Source organism: Chroicocephalus ridibundus, chromosome 2, assembly GCF_963924245.1.
Source record: "Chroicocephalus ridibundus chromosome 2, bChrRid1.1, whole genome shotgun sequence".
NCBI classification, from domain to species: Eukaryota; Metazoa; Chordata; class Aves; order Charadriiformes; family Laridae; genus Chroicocephalus; species Chroicocephalus ridibundus.
In genome coordinates, this window is record NC_086285.1 from 1,866,349 (window position 1) to 1,885,373 (window position 19,025).

Sequence of the window (19,025 nt, forward strand, 5' to 3'; positions counted from 1 at the left end):
ATCCTTGATTTATACCTCTCAACAAAGAGGTTCTCTATTAATGACGTATAGAAGCAGGGTTATTACTGATTTTATTGACACATCTTTTAGCTCTGTGTTTGTACATTCCCCAGCACAGACAAGCACATAAGCATTAGAATTATTGGTAACAAACTGGTACCAAAATTAGTGTCTGGTGGGGAAGAAGGAGTCTCAATGGCATGGAACAACCTCCAACCACTTCTTAGTGTTCCTAGCCCACTTCAAGTTTCTCCAAGATCTCTTTACAAATGGGAGTCATGGCAGCAGGAGGAAAATTTTCTGGCTTTGACGACAATTTCAAATTCAAATAATTCCCCAATCAAAACCAAGATGTGGCTTTGGCAAGCTCAGACATAGTTTCCAAGAGGAGGCAGCAAACTAGAGCTCATCAAGGGTTTTAAATGAGACAGTGCTTCTTAGGTTAGCCCTGGGTGAAGCCAACACTTCGTGGTCCATGCACAAACGCAATTGCCTACCCTTTCCCTTGTCTCGTTGGTGAGGAACTTGGCACATTCACTGTAGTTTGCCCAGGTGCGGTTGTTGCCTGGGACCAACTCCCAGCTCCCGTTCAGGTCACACCGGCGATAAGCATGGCCTATGGGAGAGAAATGAGACAGAGTAAGTGGGACTAGACCTGGTAGAATAGGAGGAACTTCTTCCAAGGATGGATCCCATCAACCCTGATTCTTCCTGCCTGCTTTGAAGTACGACTGCAAGAAGACAATTTCTGCCTGCTTAGCAACTTTATCAATTTTCTGGCTGAGAAACACGAGAGAGCTATTAACAAGTTGCACTTTGTTTAGGTTAAGATATTTGGTCTACAAACAAAGGAGAGAAGCTTTGAAAAGTCCCAATGCACAAAGTCATCCTCAGAGTTGCATCTCTCCCTATGAAAATAAACAGTGAACTATATTATGCTGCTTGTTGTTTACAGATTCAGTGCTTTTCAAGACAGATTTTTCCATGGGTACCCTCCCCATGGAAAAAAAAGAGAAGGCAAGGTTTCATCTCAGGACCCAATCAGCAGACGAAAACATTCATGTTCAGATGTCTGTGTTGGGGTATCATTGCATAAACTGTGTGTAAAAAGTCCCGTTACAGTTAACAGGGATGAAACCAGTCAATAGATCTATCTGTCCTGTGACTACAGAGGGAGAGGTTATAGAGACCTCTGCATCTAAGGGTCTTAATCTGACTCCCACCCTTGCTGACCTGACTGGTGGTGATCAGTGAGGTGAGGAATCCATGCCGTTGTTGGGTTATGGAGAAAAAAGGGATGCATTGCCTGTTCCTCCTGGTCTCTAATGTGAAGTGCATGTGCAGGGATCTCCCAAAGAGGTCATCAGCCAGGGGTTAAGCTGGCTCAGATCACCGTCCCTTATAAAAAGGGCAGGACAGACTACATGCAACGAGGGTGCACTGGAATATCATTGCTTCTTTTCTGAAAACTACATCGGTGCTCTGCTGGGAACATATAGTCTTAATTCTTTAGTTTTTCAGTCTTTGGATGCACAGCTTTGCCTGAGAAAAGAGAATGCTTTAGCTTTGAAAATACACTAAAGAGTGAGTGTACTTCAATTCCTTCTAAAAACATGCACAGACTTTGCGGCACCACAAGCAAGCCAAGAAATGTGCTGCCTGAGGGAAAGTGAGATGGGGAGGAATTCACATGTTCTGGTTACCAGCGCTGTTCTCAGATACCCACCATAGGGGTCTGGGCAGAAATCAGGGGTTAGAATTAACAGATCCGTCAAGCGAAGAACATAAATTGGAAGAATATCTTGTGGGTTTCTATTGCTATGCAAAGTTTGTGGCATCAAACAAATAGAGGTTTGTATATCTGCAAGACTACCCAGTTGTAAACATGAAATCAGTGCTTATAATGCCCCATTACAGTCTGGGGTGGGTGGGAAATTTGTCATTGTTTAGGTTAAAACAGAGCTTTTCTTCCAGCATAAAAACGTAACGGTTGTTTCTTAACTTCCTTTTCCCTGTCTTTACCCCTCCTTGGAAGGGAGCCACCATATGACAAAAAAGGGATACTAAAGAGGATTTCTAATTTTCCAACTGCGAGACCTCCCCTTCCTGCAGCTTACCAGGCTGTGCTGACACCAAGGACAACACCTACCTTTGTGATTGAAGTCATAGATGTACTCAGGACATGGCATAGCCACCACTTTGCCTGGCACACCTTCAGGCCAGCAGACAATACCATCCCACTCCGGAAGACAAAAACCATCTGTGGAAGAGAAACAAAGATAAAGAGGAGTCACTGGACCTGCAGAGGTGAAACTAATGCCCCACCGTTTGGAGAAGGGATCTCCGTGAAAAAAAAACAACAACATTGTCACTCAATTCAAGAAGGCCACTCTTAGGCATCATTGTAATATTCTTCTTAGTGTTTAGCTCCAGAAGATGTGGTTTCTCCCAAGTTTTATTTCAGAAGGAGATGGTCAGACATGGGATAATCACTGAGCGCTCTTTGAGAGGGGACAATGTGTCTGGAAAGTTGCTTTCCCTTGTGGGCTGGAAGAAATGGAAATGGGGCAGGAAAGCAGAGTGGAGAACTTGAGCATTCAGGACTCTGTAGACTGACAGGCAACCTGGAGATGCCCAAGGGAGCTTGGTTGGGTGTAACCTTGATAAGGCAACACAGATTTGAACCTAGCATACCAAAGAGCTAGATTATGCTGTGGCTAGATTATTGTGGGGCTCAAAGTTACCCTTTCAGGCATCCCTGAAAGGTACTAATTCCCACAGAGTAGACTAGCTGTGATTTAATGTCCACAGACCATTAATCCAAATTCAGCTGTAATTGTAACTCGTTATTTGTATCAGCCAGTGCTATGCTATCTTGCGATGCTTTGCTCCTTTCTCAGATGCCCTTGTGTGCCTGAATTTGCGTGCGCTTTTAAGTGACACTAAGACTAGCAAGAATCTAGAGAGGTGTCTGTGGCAAAATTTCTAACCATAAATAGAGAATATTTCATTACCTTGCTTCATAAGGAGGGAAATGGTGGAATTTCTTTTTCCTAAAAATTTGCATCCTTTCCCGTCTGACATCCTTTAGGCCGGTGACTTCAGTAGACCCAGCTTCCCTCTCCCCCCATTTCCCTGTGATGTCACCATGGGGCAAGATGCAGGTCGTGCACTGATTGATTTGGAGCCATGCCCATGCTAATTGGCTGGCAGCACGCACACGCTGATTGAACCGTCGCCTGCTGCCAAGCACAGCGCACAATGGTTGAGTTTTCCCAGCTTTCCCTGCTGCTTACATACTATTTTGGATTTCTGCCCTCTGCTTAATCACAGGTTTTCAGAAAAGGAGCAGAAAGAATGGGCAGGTGCAGAACTCACATGAGCCCTGTCACCTTAGGAATGCAAATATCCTCGGAACTGTTTATCTCTCTCGGTTGTACCACTTTGCTATGTTCACTGCTAATTCCTAACCTTTTGGGAAGGGAGTGGTGAGGCGTTGTTACCGGATTTTTCTTTAAATCATCCTTGTTGTCCCTTTTTGTTCATTGAAGAAAGCTAAAGTAGCCCTGAAGGAGAAATCCTGTCTCCCCCCATATACAGGTCTTCCTCTTACCTCTTCATATGTTAGTTTATTTGCAGATATCTGTGATTTATGTGCTTAGCACAAGGAAAAGCAGAGATACAAAACAAGAAAAAAGTCCTTTCCCACGCTTTATGTTGCCTTTTCCCTCCAAACCTTCTTTTGAAAACTGGCAAGTATATAAGTATATACTTAAAGTTCTTTAGTTGTCATTTTGCAATCCTACAGAACTTGAGAAGCAATTAAGCAGGTCTTCTATTGACCCGTAATTATGAGAAGCTTCGTTTCTCTCTTCACAAACTGGGGTACCAGCCAACCATTCAAGAGCTCCAACATCATGTCCTACAAAACCATGTAGGCTAAGAGGATCATGAAGGAGCTCTGCAGCACATAGGGTTTGCCACCAGCCTCTCAAGCAGCTGAGATGCCAGCAATGGAGGTAGACTGCCCTGGGAGATGGGCTGCCCACCCTCCTGGCAGTCTCATCTTCCTCATTGTCTGCTCATTCAGTCTGCAAGGGACAAAGCCAGAACTTATCCATATTTAGAAAGGCTGAGAAATACTCCAGGCTTCTTGAAAACTGTGGGAACTGACCTCATTTTCAACACTGCTTTAAAAAGAGGGAAGTCAAACCCTGTTCCCTACCTCTGACAACTTGTCAGCCACTCATTTCTGCAGCTTTTGATCCAGAAGCTCCCAGTCCACAAGAGAGCAAGTTCGCTTTCAGACATGGATGTTCAACATGGGCTGCATTTCCAGTCCCTGAGGAAGGACTATCCATCCAAATCTAATTTGGTGCTTACGTACCCCTCTACTCTGCTCTGGTGAGACCCCACCTGGAGTACCACGTCCAGCTCTGGAGTCCTCAGCACAAGAAGGACATGGGTGGAATGGGTCCAGCGGAGGGCCACAAAGATGATCAGAGGGCTGGAGCCCCTCTGCTGTGAGGACGGGCTGAGAGAGTTGGGGGTGTTCAGCCTGGAGAAGAGAAGGCTCCAGGGAGACCTTTGAGCTCCTTCCAGTCCCTCAAGGGGCTCCAGGAAATCTGGGGAGGGACTCTGGAACAGGAAGGGGAGCCATGGGACAAAGGGGAATGGTTTAAAACTGAAAGAGGGGAGATTTAGATGAGATGTGAGGAAGAAATTCTTGGCTGTGAGGGTGGTGAGGCACTGGAACACGTTGTCCAGAGATGTGGCTACCATCCCTGGAGGTGTTCAAGATCAGGTTGGATGGGGCTTGAAGCAACCTGGTCTAGTGGGAGATGTCCCTGCCCATGGCCTTAAAGATGATCCTTAATGTCCCTTCCAACCTAAACCATTCTATGATTCTATGATACACCTTTGCGTTGGGCTGTACTAACTGCACCCATCAGTTAGCATCCAGTTGCAGTAGAGTATTTGAAATGAAAAGCAAAAACCGGTGAATCTGCCCCAGCTCTGCTTTCAGAGCAGCATCTGCCCTGCGTATTGATGGCAACCTGTGAATAAGTTTATCAACAGCATACAAAGTGTCTGACAGAGAGGAATTACATGAGAATCAAACCAAAACGGAACAGCCTGCTCTTATCTGCAAAAGAACTCCACTAGTAAAGAAATGATAAGCACGGCCAAGATCTCAGCATGTTTCATTAATACCAAAGCTCGTCCCTTAGCAATCTTTCAACCAAACAGTAATTTATCCTTTATAATGATTGTGCTTTCACAAGATTAAATAAGAATACAGGATTGCTTTAAAAACCTTTGGCTGGTATGGTGCCCTCCAGGGTCGGAGCTGACAGTGATCAATTCAGTTTGATGGTATTTTAGGACATGAAAAACAACTGAAAAACTCATCACTTAACAGCTGATTTCTTATCTTTAATTTAGTGTTGATGAAAAGGACCAGACTAATCACTGCCTATCTTATAAAGCATTAACTGGGAGTGAGGATAGAGGAGCTAAAATTCCTCAGCATTGGTGTGATAAAAGGGAGCAAGAAGTTTATTGCATTTTCTCTATTTCCAGTCACAATAGAGGAAGAATAATACTAAATTTCCTATTCATGAAAACTGGGAAAGCCCTTCCCTTTGGCTCATTATGTTGCAGGATTATTTACACTGTGAAAACCAGTTTATTTATTTTTCAGTTCTCTGGAAGGATCAAAAGAAAAAGGCAAAAAAGGACCCCACAAAATTTGGATTAGGACAAAATGTTATTGTCCCTGAGGTTTTTTTTTGCAGGCAAGAAAGTAAATAAAGATTTCATTTAGCCCTCAAAGTGGTGTTACTTAAAATAAAACCATTTTTTTTACAAAATAAATAAAATAATTTGGGTAATCTTTAAAATGAATGACATGGACAAAAAACATTGAGAAGAAAAAAATTCATCTGAATGTCGTGCTCTGAAACGCTGAGAGAAAAACCTTCCACTTTTCTTCACAACGACTTGCAAAGGTCAGCCTTCACTTGTAAGTAGTTTCATTTAGTATCATACTGCAATATTTGTCCAGAAAATATTAATGTGGAAAAGTATCTGGTGGGTACGCCCTCCTCATGCTGTAAACATACACACACACACATTTGCAATGGACTCATTCAAAAGAAAACTGATGCTTTCTGGATAACAGAGTGTGAAATTATTTCTTTTTGTGTACTTTGATCCCCACAATCCTTCCAAAAAGCAGAGGGTTGGAGGCTTGGTGCAGGAAACACAGTGCAAGCTGGTGTTGGGACACCCCTGGACTGCTGCTTTACCATGTGGACAATGTGGGGAGCCATTAACTGACCCAGAAATTCGAAAAAGATGATCTTTGCTGCCTCTCACTGCATCTGAAATCTTTCTGTGCCTCTGTATATTGACTTGTGGAATTGATTCATTAATGCTGTATAAGATCTGGTGGGACTCTATCTTCAAGAAGTGGCTAAGGCTCTCAAGAAAAGATGAAAATGAATCTGTTGTCATTATCATGAACTGCCACAACACAGAGAAGCCTCTTTAATGTCCTCTCCACCTCTCTATCATCCCCTGCCTCTCTCTCCCCCCTCCATGCTTGGAGAACACATTTCAGCTCAATTTGAAGGAGGCATAAGACATCTCAGTCATCATTTCCTTCCTGCAAATTTTGTGGTGATTGATGATTAGTAGTGGGAAGGGCAGGTGGGCATTTGGTATCTGCCACCTGTCCAACCAGCCTAAACTGACTGACCAGCCAACTGGCAGGTGCACAGCTTAAAATTAGGCCCAACATGTCTGTTTCTTGCCAATCCAGGGCACCACGGGGGCAAGGAGAGAGGAACCGGATTAGGAAAAGGCACTGCAGTTATTAGTTTGTGGTAGGGGGAAGCCTGGGGGGACATCCAAAGGTTAAGCTAGGTGCCTCTGGACCTCCTGGTTGGAGAATTGACAAGTTCCTACATTGAGTGAAACTCTTGGAAAACATTTTTCAAATGGAAGTATTGACTGACATCAGGTCCGGCCACACTTTGTGACTGTTAAATCCACATTCCTGGGTTTTAATGCAACCAAAAGCTGTTTCTTCTCTCTGTGTCACACTTCTTGTCCCAGACAGGAGCCCCACCTTCCTTCTCTCACTCCTTTTTCTAATACCTCCATTCCTCCCATGTAAGGAGACAAACCATTGACCTGCTGATAGGACAAAGGAGTAATGGTTTTAAACTAAAAGACAGCAAATTCAAACTAGATATAAAGAATAAATTTTGTATCCTGAGGGTGGTGAAACCCTGGCCCAGGTTGCCCAGGGAGGTGGCCAATGCCCCATCCCTGGAAACATTCCGGGTCAGGTTGGACGGGGCTCTGAGCAGCCTGGTCTAGTTGAAGATGTCCCTGGTCATGGCAGAATGGTTGGACTAGATGGTCTTTAAAGGTCCCTTCCAACCCAAACCATTCTGTGATTCTATGATTCCCCACATCCCTTCCTTCTTCCCTCACTCCACCCCCTGTCTCTTCTGGTCTGCATGTGGCACCTTTACCATTAATTTCACCAGTTTGAGACCACTGATGTGATAAGTGGGACCAAATTCTGCACCTTCTGTCTCCAGCTTTCTCCTGTTTTACTCACTGTAGAGGTCACTTAACAACTGAGTTGATAAAATGGGGAGGGAAAATACCATATATTCCATTGGTATTGTGCTGGAATCCAAACAAGACTTTTCTTTTTGTTTGTTTTCCCAAATATTTCCTCCAAACATTTTTTTCTTGGTTTATAAAAATATTAACAGTACTAACAACTTGGCTTCTCTCTGTTGTTTTCCTTTTCTCTTGGTCATTTCTCAAAAGAGATCCATACTGAATTACAAGAAGAAATATGAAAAATGGTGGAGAGTTTCAGGAAAACAATAAAAAATCCACAAGCTGACAATTTTTTTCTGATGGCTATAATTTAAAATAAAAAATAAAATCCATTTTTACAACTTTTTTATAAGCTGTCATTAGAAAAAAAAATAATCCACCACCTGCAAGTAGCGTGCTTTTGGCATGCTAAAAATAAGTCAGTCTCTCCTGAGACAGTGTTAACAATATTTAGAAGCATAGATAATCAGAAAGGATCCAGTTTTTTCTAAATGCTGATTGAAAAGCTGTCAAAAACTTTCTTTTCTTGGTGAAAAATAGTTTGAGGGTTCAAATATGTTGTTTGGATTGATACAGGTGGGTAGGTTTGGGACACGAAGTCACACGTTCCAAGTGAACTGGGAATGCAAAACATTTCTTTCCTTGGAAGAAATAGTAGGATTCACTGAAGATGTAAGTCAAAAGGAATTCATAAACTTTTAAGAAAACAAGTAAATCTCATGCATATCCCACATCTTAAGTGTCTTGGATGTGTATCAGTCATTCGGGCAGCGCTGAATGGAGGATATTGCTTCTTTCTCAGGCATGTATGTATGAGGGTGAAGCTCCTCCAAATTCAGAGCTGTAACTCTCATGGATGGAGACAGGGAAGGTGGGAATTGCACTGAAGTTTCTCACGTTGAGAGGACATCACCGACCACTTCGGTGCTGTCTTGCGGGAAAACATGAATGGATGGAAGTGAGGCGAGACCTTTTTCTTCTCCAGAGACTTCACAGATGCCTCATCCTGGTGCCTCCCTTTCTGTCTCTGTAGTTTGAGATGAGTTCAGGGAGACAGGACTATCGCACTTGTGGAGACCATGGGGATCAGTGACCACCACACTCCCTGACTACAAATCTAATGCAGGCAGATAAGTGAGGTCGGTAAAAGTCAACTGCTGAGGCAGGAATTGAATCTTTGTCTTCTAAGACTTACTTTTTTTTCTTCATTCCATAGTAGTTTTCTAAAAGAGGCTTCATAGGTCCTGAGACGTCCTTGCTACTGGTCGAACAAAATAACCTCTCTGGGAAAAAGCTCATAATTTCCTTTGGTGAAGAGGAACAGAAAGCAAAAATCTTCCAGCAATAAGGGAGGACTATTAGAGTGGGAAGATTTCATTGGTGGCCCTGGAGGAAAATAAAAGGCTTGAACTGCTTTGAGAATGAGAGAGAGAGAATGAGAAAGAAGGCTTTTCTCACCCTACTGGTAAGCAGTCTGAGTAGAGATGAGCTACAGAAGTGGAAAATTATGCAAAAATAATCAGTTGTAAACTGGCAGTGAACAAAGCTTATACTGGAAATTAAGAGACAGCTCTATGCTTCAGGTGAGTTATGTTTGGGATGAGGTCCCTGGGAAGAACTGTAAGTTTCATGTCACTAAGTGATTTTAAGATCGAACCTCATTAAAAGAAATGGAGGCTGCGGCATTAATGGAGCTAGAAGGAGAGCACTATGTCACTCACAGCTTCCTCTGCACTCCAGCTCTGCTGCCATCCTTGCCCTGGGACAGGTCCATGCATCTTCATCCTTCCTCAATATCCTGTATGCTGCTGTCTCACGATTAGCAGAGTCACTTGTGCTTCCCACCCCAGTTTTCCAGCTGCCTACCCACCTGCACTCCAGATCTCAGAAATCATTTTGCTTGCCCTGCAGGCAATCACTTCCAAGAACAAGAGAGATTCCAAAACAGTCCAAATTACTCCTTCCTTCCTTCCTTCTTAGGTACAAAGATGCCAAAACAGCTCCCATACGCAGCTGTTGGCCTCTCATCTCTTGGTCTTGAGACACCCAGCTCATCAATTCCTCAAGACAAGCTGAACCACAGCAGAGGTCAGCCGCTCTTCCCACCACTACATCCCTGCAGCAATAAGGGTCACCTCCTCTAGTGCACTGATATATTTTCTATTTTTCTTTATTTTCTGTTCTTCTTTACCTCTCAGCCCATCAATACAGATCACTCACGCCCTCAGCTTCAGCTGAAGGCAGCCTAAAAGGTTCAGGGAACAAAGCGCTGCCTGAAATACGGGTTTCAGTCTGAGAGATGGTGCTAAGTGCTGCTTTCACCCACTGCCTTCCCAGGGCTGTGCTGGGGCAGGGACTCAGGTCACCACCAGACAGCTCCTCCTTATCCAGCTCTGCAGAGGGGATACCACCGCCACGAAACAAGCACTTTGAGAAGATGAGGCTTTTGGGAATGTGTCAGTTCACCGTCCAACTCGAAGTTCCCAGCACCTCAGTGAAATGCACTGAATGACATGTTCATCCACTATCAGTCACAACGGGCAGGTATAAGCCTTCAAGTCAGAAAATCTGATTTATTTCTCTGCATCTGCATGCCATTTTATCACCAACAATCTATGCCCATCTTCTAAGGCTAGACTGTAAAATCCTGCAGGCAGGGCATGTGCCTCGGTGCCTGAGATGTCTGAAGGTTACTATTATAGTGTACCCATTCATCTCACCGTTGCTTGGACTGCCATGAATACTCCCTTACAGTAGTACCGTACTACAGAGTAGTTATAGTAGCACAGATTACCGTAGTTTTAGAACAGACGTGCCTTGCAGTTCTCCTTACCCCTTGAGGGTTGAAAACTCAGGGCGTGGAAATTGTACTCGTTATCACAAGCCAATATGGTATTCAGGACGGAGCAAGCAAAGGCTCCGTTTGGTGTTGCTGCTGAGGACTTGCCTTTTGAAGGCAGAAAGGCCTGTCACAGGGTGCTTTGTGAAAGGCCTGCGCCACATGCGGCCCTCATTTTGCTCTTTCTTCATTTCTGCTTGCCCACCTGAGCCTAGTCAGAAACCCCAGCACGCTGCAGGTTGCTTTGGTGGAAGAGAGAGGAAAAGAGAGGCATATTTGGGCCATGCCTGCTCACTGCTGTATCCCCCAGGGTGCAATGAGGGCTATTCTCTCCTGCCTCTTACTTCTCCCTTGCCTCCTCCCTTCTCTCCTTCCCCCCAGTCTCAATTCCGATTCCTGTGCAAGCGGTACATGCATGTGGAGAACACATTAAAACCATCTGCGAGGCTACTTGGCAGCTGGATAAATGCAAACACGGTCTCGAGGTGTTTATCTAGGGGTATGGAATATAAATCAGCCCGACTTATTCTGGCACCGTGCAAGGCACCAGGGAGACCACATTTGGAATACGGTGTGCAATTGTGGTCACTCTATTACGGGAAGGACATTTGGTGGATTGGAAACAGGCAGGGAGGAGCAACCAAAAAAATGACCCAGCATTTTGGGACAGAAGGGGCAGAAAGGGAGGCTTGGAGGGTCAGTGCCTCTGTATGGGGGTGTTTGGTGCTGCAGATGCACTTCAAGCCTGGCTGTCAGAGCTCGTGTGTATGAATGCCTGCATATGTATAGATCTATAGAATCATAGAATGGTTTGGGTTGGAAGGGACCTTAAAGATCATCTAGTTCCAACCCCTCTGCCATTGGGCAGGGACATCTCGCACTGGACCAGGTTGCTCAAAGCCCTGTCCAACCTGGCCTTGACCACTGTAGGAAGGGGTGTGTGTTACTGTTGACCTGTATTGTGCAATGCAGAGGGAGCATCTGTCTGTTTTGGGCAAAGATGCTCTGCACACGTCCAAGGGCATCGGCATGGGTAGCTGGGGACGCAGTGCTGCAGTATCTCTCGGTGGAGCTGTATGCAGTGTGGCCTGTGTCAGCACATCCATCTCCGAACATCTCTGTGTGTCTATGGGCACTGCGTGCCGGCCAGCATGAGGGGAGGTCAAGGAGACAGGATGGATGGATGTTGGTCCTGCCTGTTACTACTCAGAGATCTTTGCTGGCCTGTGCACCATTGTTTAGTGGGCAAAACACCCCTTGCATGCTCAGCCCTGGAGGAACTGGACTTTGGAGGGCAATGATGTGTGTGCCAGGGGCTCTTCTGAGTCCCCCTGTCTCTTTACTCACCCCAGTGCAGAATGGGAAAGTCACAAGATTAAAAGTGCTAACAGAGAATTGCTAGCACGACACAGCTCCAGAGAGCTGGCTACCCTGACATCAGTAGCCCATTTCACATGCTGTCTGTCCACTCACTGCACTCACAACTCCAAAGATGAGATATCACCTTCTACATCCCACCTGATAACACCCCACCTGCCATTACTGGCCCAGCTCAGCCCAGGCATGCTTCTTTCCTCATTCAGTTATCTAGTTCTCACAAAATACTCCAGACGTCCTTCTGGGAGGGCATAGTGCTGGTCATATCAATCATTAAAATAAGCATAGAAATAAGGCTTATAATTAGAATTGCAGTTTAGCCACTCGTATGCAGCGTTTTCCACCCATTCTTCATGTAACTTTACATATCTAACACATGGAACATTTATGCCTATCATAACTCCTGAGATTTATTCCTCCTGTGCGTTGCAAGACCTATATAGCTGCTCAGCAGACATGTCTCAAGAGGACTGGAAGCTCTTGGTCCATAAACCTTTGCAAGTAGAGGCCAGCTGTTGGTATTCCCTATCTCTTCCTAGCTTTAATTCAGGCACGACTGGCAAGTAGCCGTCTGTGAAGAGCTGCAAGCCCTTGCTAGTCATCACAGTCTGCTGATTTGAAAGCTAGTGGTGGTAGATAGGTTGGGTGGGAGGTGACATCTCTCTGTATGGTTTCAGTGCTCTTTTGGCCCATCCCAAAACCACAGATGTAAGGAGAAAGCCCAGGCTTGACCAAGACTCACTGATTTCATCTATATTAGCCAATACAACAGACCATAGCCTATTTTTAGGCCCTGTAAGCCCCACATGGCTCATATCCACAAATGTGAACTCCCCCTCATACACACCGCAGAAGAATAGTCTTGTCTGTGCTGCCGTCTTGAAAGGTCTCCTGGTCAATGCTGACCCACAGATGGTGTCCATTGGGGCAGTGACAGCTGTCCCAGGCCAAAACTGTGCTGGAAACATGCTAACAAGGGATGGTTTGGTTGTTTGCAGAACAGTACTTTGTCCAAAACTCTCACCCTGCCCATTGAACCACAAGGACTGAGAACAGAAACAGGGAGAAGCTAGAAAGAGCAGAAGGAGATACGGGGCTTATAGAGGTTTAGCATGTTTAGGGCAAATCCTGAGTGCACTGGATGCCTTTTTCTCCTTGAACTTCTAGGGCAGCTGAGGCTACTTACAACCTCTGAGGATACCCTGGCAGGCTGGATGGTCAGAAGATGATGCTTGACCCTCTGGAGAGAAATACAGGAGCAGATCCTGTCCTTCTGCAAGCCCAGAGAGAGTCTGGACTTGGGTATAGGTCCTTTAGGGACAATGGGGCCATAAACTCAGATGGGCAACCCACACACCTTGGGTAAATACACACAGCTTCTCAACTAAAAATAACCCCTTTTCCTAGCAAATAGGTTTATTTATTAACAAAACAAGCCATTTTGAGGCAAACTGCAACACCTAGGACTCTGAGAAAGGATTGCCGATGGCCTTTGCTAATAACAGGTTTGTGTAAAAATGTCTCTTCTCCCACAAAATGTGCCATCTCCTTTTCCAAACCAGGGAAAGACAGACTTTTAATTCATGTGTGAAAAAAAAAAAAAAAAAAAAATCAGGTCTGATGGCTTACGGCTGGGAATTTCACTTCATCCCCTTCCAGGTTTAACTTTGGGGTGGCATCAGGCTGCCCACCACGGCTGAAATGCAATATTTGTGTACGTAGAAGAGAAATTTTAGGGTTTCCTGTTCTTTCCAAAAGGCTTTCATCTAGAGACTAAATTTAAGGAAAAAAGGGGGATAAAAAATAAAGAGAAAAGAAGAAAGGAAGCCAAATTCTTGTGGGAACAGGTTTTGAGGTTTTTTTTTTTTGTTTTAATATTTTGGGTCTCCATCCCTCAGTGCCTTAGCCAAAAGTGGCAGATGACAAACGTATCCTGAGACGGGGCTGTGTGGAAATTATTATGGCTGAAGAAAGTTTAGAATTTCATCAATTTTTTACCTTTCTGTTTGCTAGGACTTTCCTTTGGACCATCAACCCTGCTAGCAATCACACATGTAACAGTCACATGTTCCCGCTCCACAGAAACGCTTGGCACATCTATTGTTCACCTTGATACTCCATAGTCCCTAATTCAACTCTTGAAACGCAGCTTCGACACGCACCCAATTAAATTACATCTGGTTTATTTCAACTGAACAAGATATTGCTGACCCATGGTAGCAGGTACCATACTTGAATATTCCACTTGACGGATAATTGCCTGGTCTTTCAGGGCATGGGTCAGGGATCAGAAGAAAGTGAAAATCAAGAAAGAGGGTGATCACCCCTTCCAGCATCTGGAAGTCTCTTTCCAATGAACATCTCCTTCCAGTCTCTACAAGATGGATGGACATCACTACTCCCCATACTCCCATCAACTCTTTCCTTTTTTCACAACAAGCAGTTCAAGTTTTAGGCCTACTATACTGTTTTTTAAGTCCAGTTTTAGCAGCTGGAGCTACTTTAAGATCAGCCCTTTGGCACAAGAACCAAGACTGTGTCGGCCAGGTTTGTGAGGGTGGTTGGGAGAATAACGTAACCACTCACCGGCCGCTTTGATAGGAACTGCTCTGGAAACTGCTGCCTTTTGGTACTGCACCATGAGGCACATGGCACTGGCTAATAATTGTGCAGGCTGAAGAAAAGAAAACTGTGGATTTAATAAAATGGAGACAGTAAAAACCAGCAAAGGGAAAAGGACAATGCTAAGTGGAACGGAAGGGAGAGCAAGCTCTTCCTGCTTCCAAAGGATGGCACAGCATGATTCTTCTGGGCTGGCTGCTTCTTGGGTAAGAGCTCATGAAGCCTATGCACAGGCAGGTTCACATTTTCCAGTCAAAGAACCAGTGCTGGTGTGTGTCTCCACGCCAAATCCAAGTCTGTGCTGGAAGAATGATGCACGGAAACCTGCTCCTCAAATCTCATTTCCCCTCTTGGGGGCAAGGAGTGGTGCTGGACTCACAGATCCAGCATAATGTGTCTCCTTCACTTGTGTTAATCCGTGTAGCCATTTCTAGCCTGTGATTGCCAAGTGAATTAGGATAAATTAGGATCACATTAAGAGTGGGTAACTGCAATGAGTTCGTGATAAATCAATGCCCTCACTAAAGCAAATGAGAATCTGCCAGTTTATGCTGGGAAAAGAACTGGCCCATGAAATGCACTCAGCAATGAGATGGGCAAAAGAGGAAGAGAAACCAGGGACCCATTGCACTGCAGGAAATTTCAAATGTGTTTTCCTCATTTCAAAACAAAACCGGAGGCTTTAAAGTGAGAGCAATGATGAGAGTTTTGAGTTTCAGTCAAGTGGGATTTGTCCAAAGATTTTCATCAGTTTCTGTCCACCTGGATTTGAATCTTTGGAGCCTCACCTTGAATTCCAGGACAAAAGGAAATGTGGTTTGTGGCTTGTGCCCTGGCTGAAGAGTAAGGAGATGAGAATCCAAACCTTGGCTCTGCCACAGACTCTCCTTTGAGATCGGAGGCGAGGCGTTGAATATCCCTGTGCGTCAGCTCCCAAGAATGAAGACAGCAGCCCTACCAAACTTTCATGCCAACTTACGTGATATTTCTTTCTATCTAAAAAATAAAAAAAAGGTGTCCCAAATTCCCTCACTGCTTCCGAAAACACAGATCGTTGGCTATTATGGAGCTGTGTAAATCACAACACTGGGCTGCAATCACACCTAGGCAGAGGCGGGATCCAAGCAGCCCTCTGCCAGGTGGTATCTGGCAGCTTCTGATGAACAGGGATAGTTTGGGTCAAGGGTAATCGCAGGACAGGATCTGACAGCACTAAGTGGATGCGCATACCCCTTGATGTGAAGCGGGGCTGCATGAAGCAAGGAGAGAAGGCAACGGGGAATAGGTCAACTTGGGTTTTCAAAACATCAGCTGCTCAGCAGGTAATGCTCAACGTAGTACTGCTTACACCAACAATTTTCTTTCCTGGCACTGCTCCTTTCCCTGTGATGGCTCTCTTATTTATGTGGCTGCACGTTGAACCAGATATGGAAGCTCATCCAGCTGAAAAACAAACCTCCTCCAAAAAAGCTCTTTCTGGGTTGATCAGTTGTGCCATTAGCCCTGCCCATACTTGTATACTATTTGAAATAGCAAATGAAGTCATGATTTTGATGATAAAACTGGCCTCTGTGTACACAAACAGGTCCTTAGCACCTCTGCCACCGTAACTGAGTTCTGCTCAGCGCTTGTAATCCAAGCTGTCTTATCAAGGATATAGACATATGCTCAAGCCACTCCTTCCCTTTGCCATAGAGATGCCCTGTAGGTTCAGTTGAAGAAATGACATGCAGTTAGGAGCCCATGGCACTCCATCTTCTCCTTGTTAGAGAGAAGAGACATTACTGCTGCCTCCTCACACCTTCCATCTGGCTGCCTTTGAGCTGGCTGAAAAGCAGTGCTTCATTCAGTCTGGTTTAAATCCAGGTATGAACTTGAAAGGTTGACAAGAGCAGGTTTGCAGGAAGGGATCCTGAGAAAGCTCCTTGGAGAAGCAGAGGCTGTCTGCAGAAATGTACACTCCCATTTCTCCTGGCTTAGAGGGCCACCAGAGGGAAGTATCCCTGTCTGCTCATAGCAATGGATGCATCTCTCAAAGTCCATCCACAAGCTATAACATTGAGGAAGTTGAACATTTACATTGAACATTTAGGAAGTTCCACCTAAACATGAGGATAAACTTCTTTAGTTTGAGGGTGCCAGAGCACTGGAACAGGCTGCCCAGAGAAGTGGGGGAGTCTCCGTCTCTGGAGACATTGTAAACCCGCCTGGACACGTTCCTGTGCCACCTGCTGTGGGTGACCCTGCTCTGGCAGGGGGTTGGACTAGATGATCTCCAGAGGTCCTTTCCAACCCTACCATTCTGTGATTCTGTGAGGAGTGCAGGACAAAACTCCAGAGCACAGATATGAAAGCCAGACCTCAGGTTGCACAGCGGTCTTCACTTGTTGCAGAACTCGCGTAAGTATCCAGTGTGGAGCAGCTCTAAACCAGCCATGGGGTCAAAGGTCTCTTTTCCTATGACCTCTGTGGTTAAGAGTTTCCCTGGGGACATGGGACTCTCAAGTCCAAAGCCACTCCTTGTTGACTCAGGCCAAGTGTTTTAAGTGGGAACTTTCTCCTTTCCCAAACATCCTACAGCACTGGGCTGTCTGCAGGGGTGTCCCACAGCTAGAGCTGCTCCATGCTGAAGGCTACTATAATGGTCCCAAGCATGATACCGCTTCTAGAAGGAGATCATGAGGTTGGACAAGCGAGATCCAGCTTGTGCACTGGTGTTTTTTTGGTACTTTCAGACATAGTGAAACAGAACTAATGGAAGAGATTTCAATCTCCTTTTGCACCTCTGACAGGCTAGGCAGTAAAGCATTATTTCTGGGAAGTAATAACGTAGATTTAAGTTCCTTCAAGCAGAGCTGAATGTGAATTCTCTCCCTCACAACAAACGACTATGTAAGAAAGGCTGAAGAATTCTCATCCTTTGACGACTGTATGATGTGCTTTCTTTATAATCTCCTGAAAACTGATGCCTCATTGTGGACTTGTCCTTTTTTCCTTCTTTGGAATGACAAACTAAGCAGAGATTTGAACATGCTAAATAACTGGGAACAACATGCAAAAAAAAAAAAAAAAAAAAAAGAGAGAGAAAAGCTCCTCTTCCAACGTAAAAGACAGATGAATTACCCAGACCTCCTCTTCTCTCCTTGTCCATCTCTGTACCTGCTGCATTGTAGTTAGGCCCTCACCAGTCTTTGATAACTGAGCCTTGAAGTCTACAAGGAGGAAACAATCCCCCCAAGGAGCCTCATTGCTGTTGGCTTGTGATCCTAAATCCCCTGTGCAGGACTAAGCATAGAAATGTTTCTTGGAAGGGATCTCTGAACTTCTCTTGTCCAATCTTCAGCCTTCAAAACCAGCATGAGGCCAGGTTAGTCACGGCTTTGTCTAGCCAACTCTCAAAAATCTCTGAAGATGGAGGTCCCACCACATTATCAGGTAGGCTATCTTAGTGCTAGGCTACCCTCCTAGGGATCACACCATCATCATCAGTAATCATATCATACTGCAGCATAAGTGATAAGCGCTCCATCTAAATCAGCAGTCCTAGGTTTAATCTGTGATCAACATCTGGAGACAGGTGGGAGGCAGGTGCCACCCCAAATGATGCTCTTCTCTGTCCAGCAACTCTAGAAGGAGCTCAGATGTTCAAGGTCATCAGCAATCCACCTCTGCTGCACACGACTATCACCAACACAGTGACAATCGTGGTTCAAATTCATAATGGCTCCAATGACCGTGACTTTTGCTTTATGGGTGACTTCTTCAGCTGAAGTTCACCATGCCACTGTCACATTCAGTGAAACTGTACTCCCTTACCTCCTTTTGTAAGGCAGATTGTTTGATCTTGAACTCTCCTCCAGGGTGCCATGGAGTAGCTCTGCTTTATTATGGACAGAGAGAGCAGATTGTGCAAACTTTCCAGGGTCTCATATATGATCCGTATGGCTGTTTATTGACCACATGGGGCCAGTTTCCCCTGTTTAGAAGACTTCCATAAACTAAATGTAACACTGGTGAATTGAACCAGGAGTGTAAGCTGCTGCCTGCATTGCATACCTTGAGCCTGGGTGGATTTGTTTCTTTTTGTGGTTACTTTCATTGTTGTTGGGTTTTTTTGCTTTGTTTTGTTTTCTTGTTGTTTTTTTTGGTTTGGTTTGGTTTGGTTTTGCTTTTTAATATATATTTTGAAGGGGCTAGACTGTGCCTGTTCCCTTTTGTGCTTTGAATACCAGCCAGATCAATAAATCATTTCAGGCCAAGGGGTGCAGTGCTCCCTGTGATCTGCAAACACACTTCTCAGCAGGGCTTGCCCCACCTCTAATAAAATAAGTCTGTTCTGCACTGGCAGAAGCCGCCTTCAGAGTGGGACCTATTCATCATGCTGCTGAAAAGAAAAATAAAATCCATAGGCAGGGGTCGAGTCTCCAGCCTTGCTTTCAGGAGGCACTGTGAACTGTCAAGACAGCAAGGAGCATGGTAGGCTGCCAATGGGAAGATCTTGCAAGGAGATGAGGTCCTTCGTATATCTGATGTGAGGACC

The 19,025-nt window shown here is 44.9% G+C and overlaps 1 protein-coding gene across 1 annotated transcript in view; it reads right to left on the minus strand.

The window, feature by feature from the left end:
- Window positions 1-19,025, minus strand: part of PTH1R (parathyroid hormone 1 receptor) — a 133,915-nt gene that overhangs the window by 43,536 nt on the left and 71,354 nt on the right. The window contains exons 3-4 of the mRNA XM_063324222.1: window positions 2,150-2,260; window positions 498-616 (exon numbers count right to left, since the gene is read on the minus strand). Coding sequence (XP_063180292.1) covers window positions 498-616; window positions 2,150-2,260 — 230 coding nt within the window. The remainder of the gene's footprint in view (window positions 1-497; window positions 617-2,149; window positions 2,261-19,025) is intronic.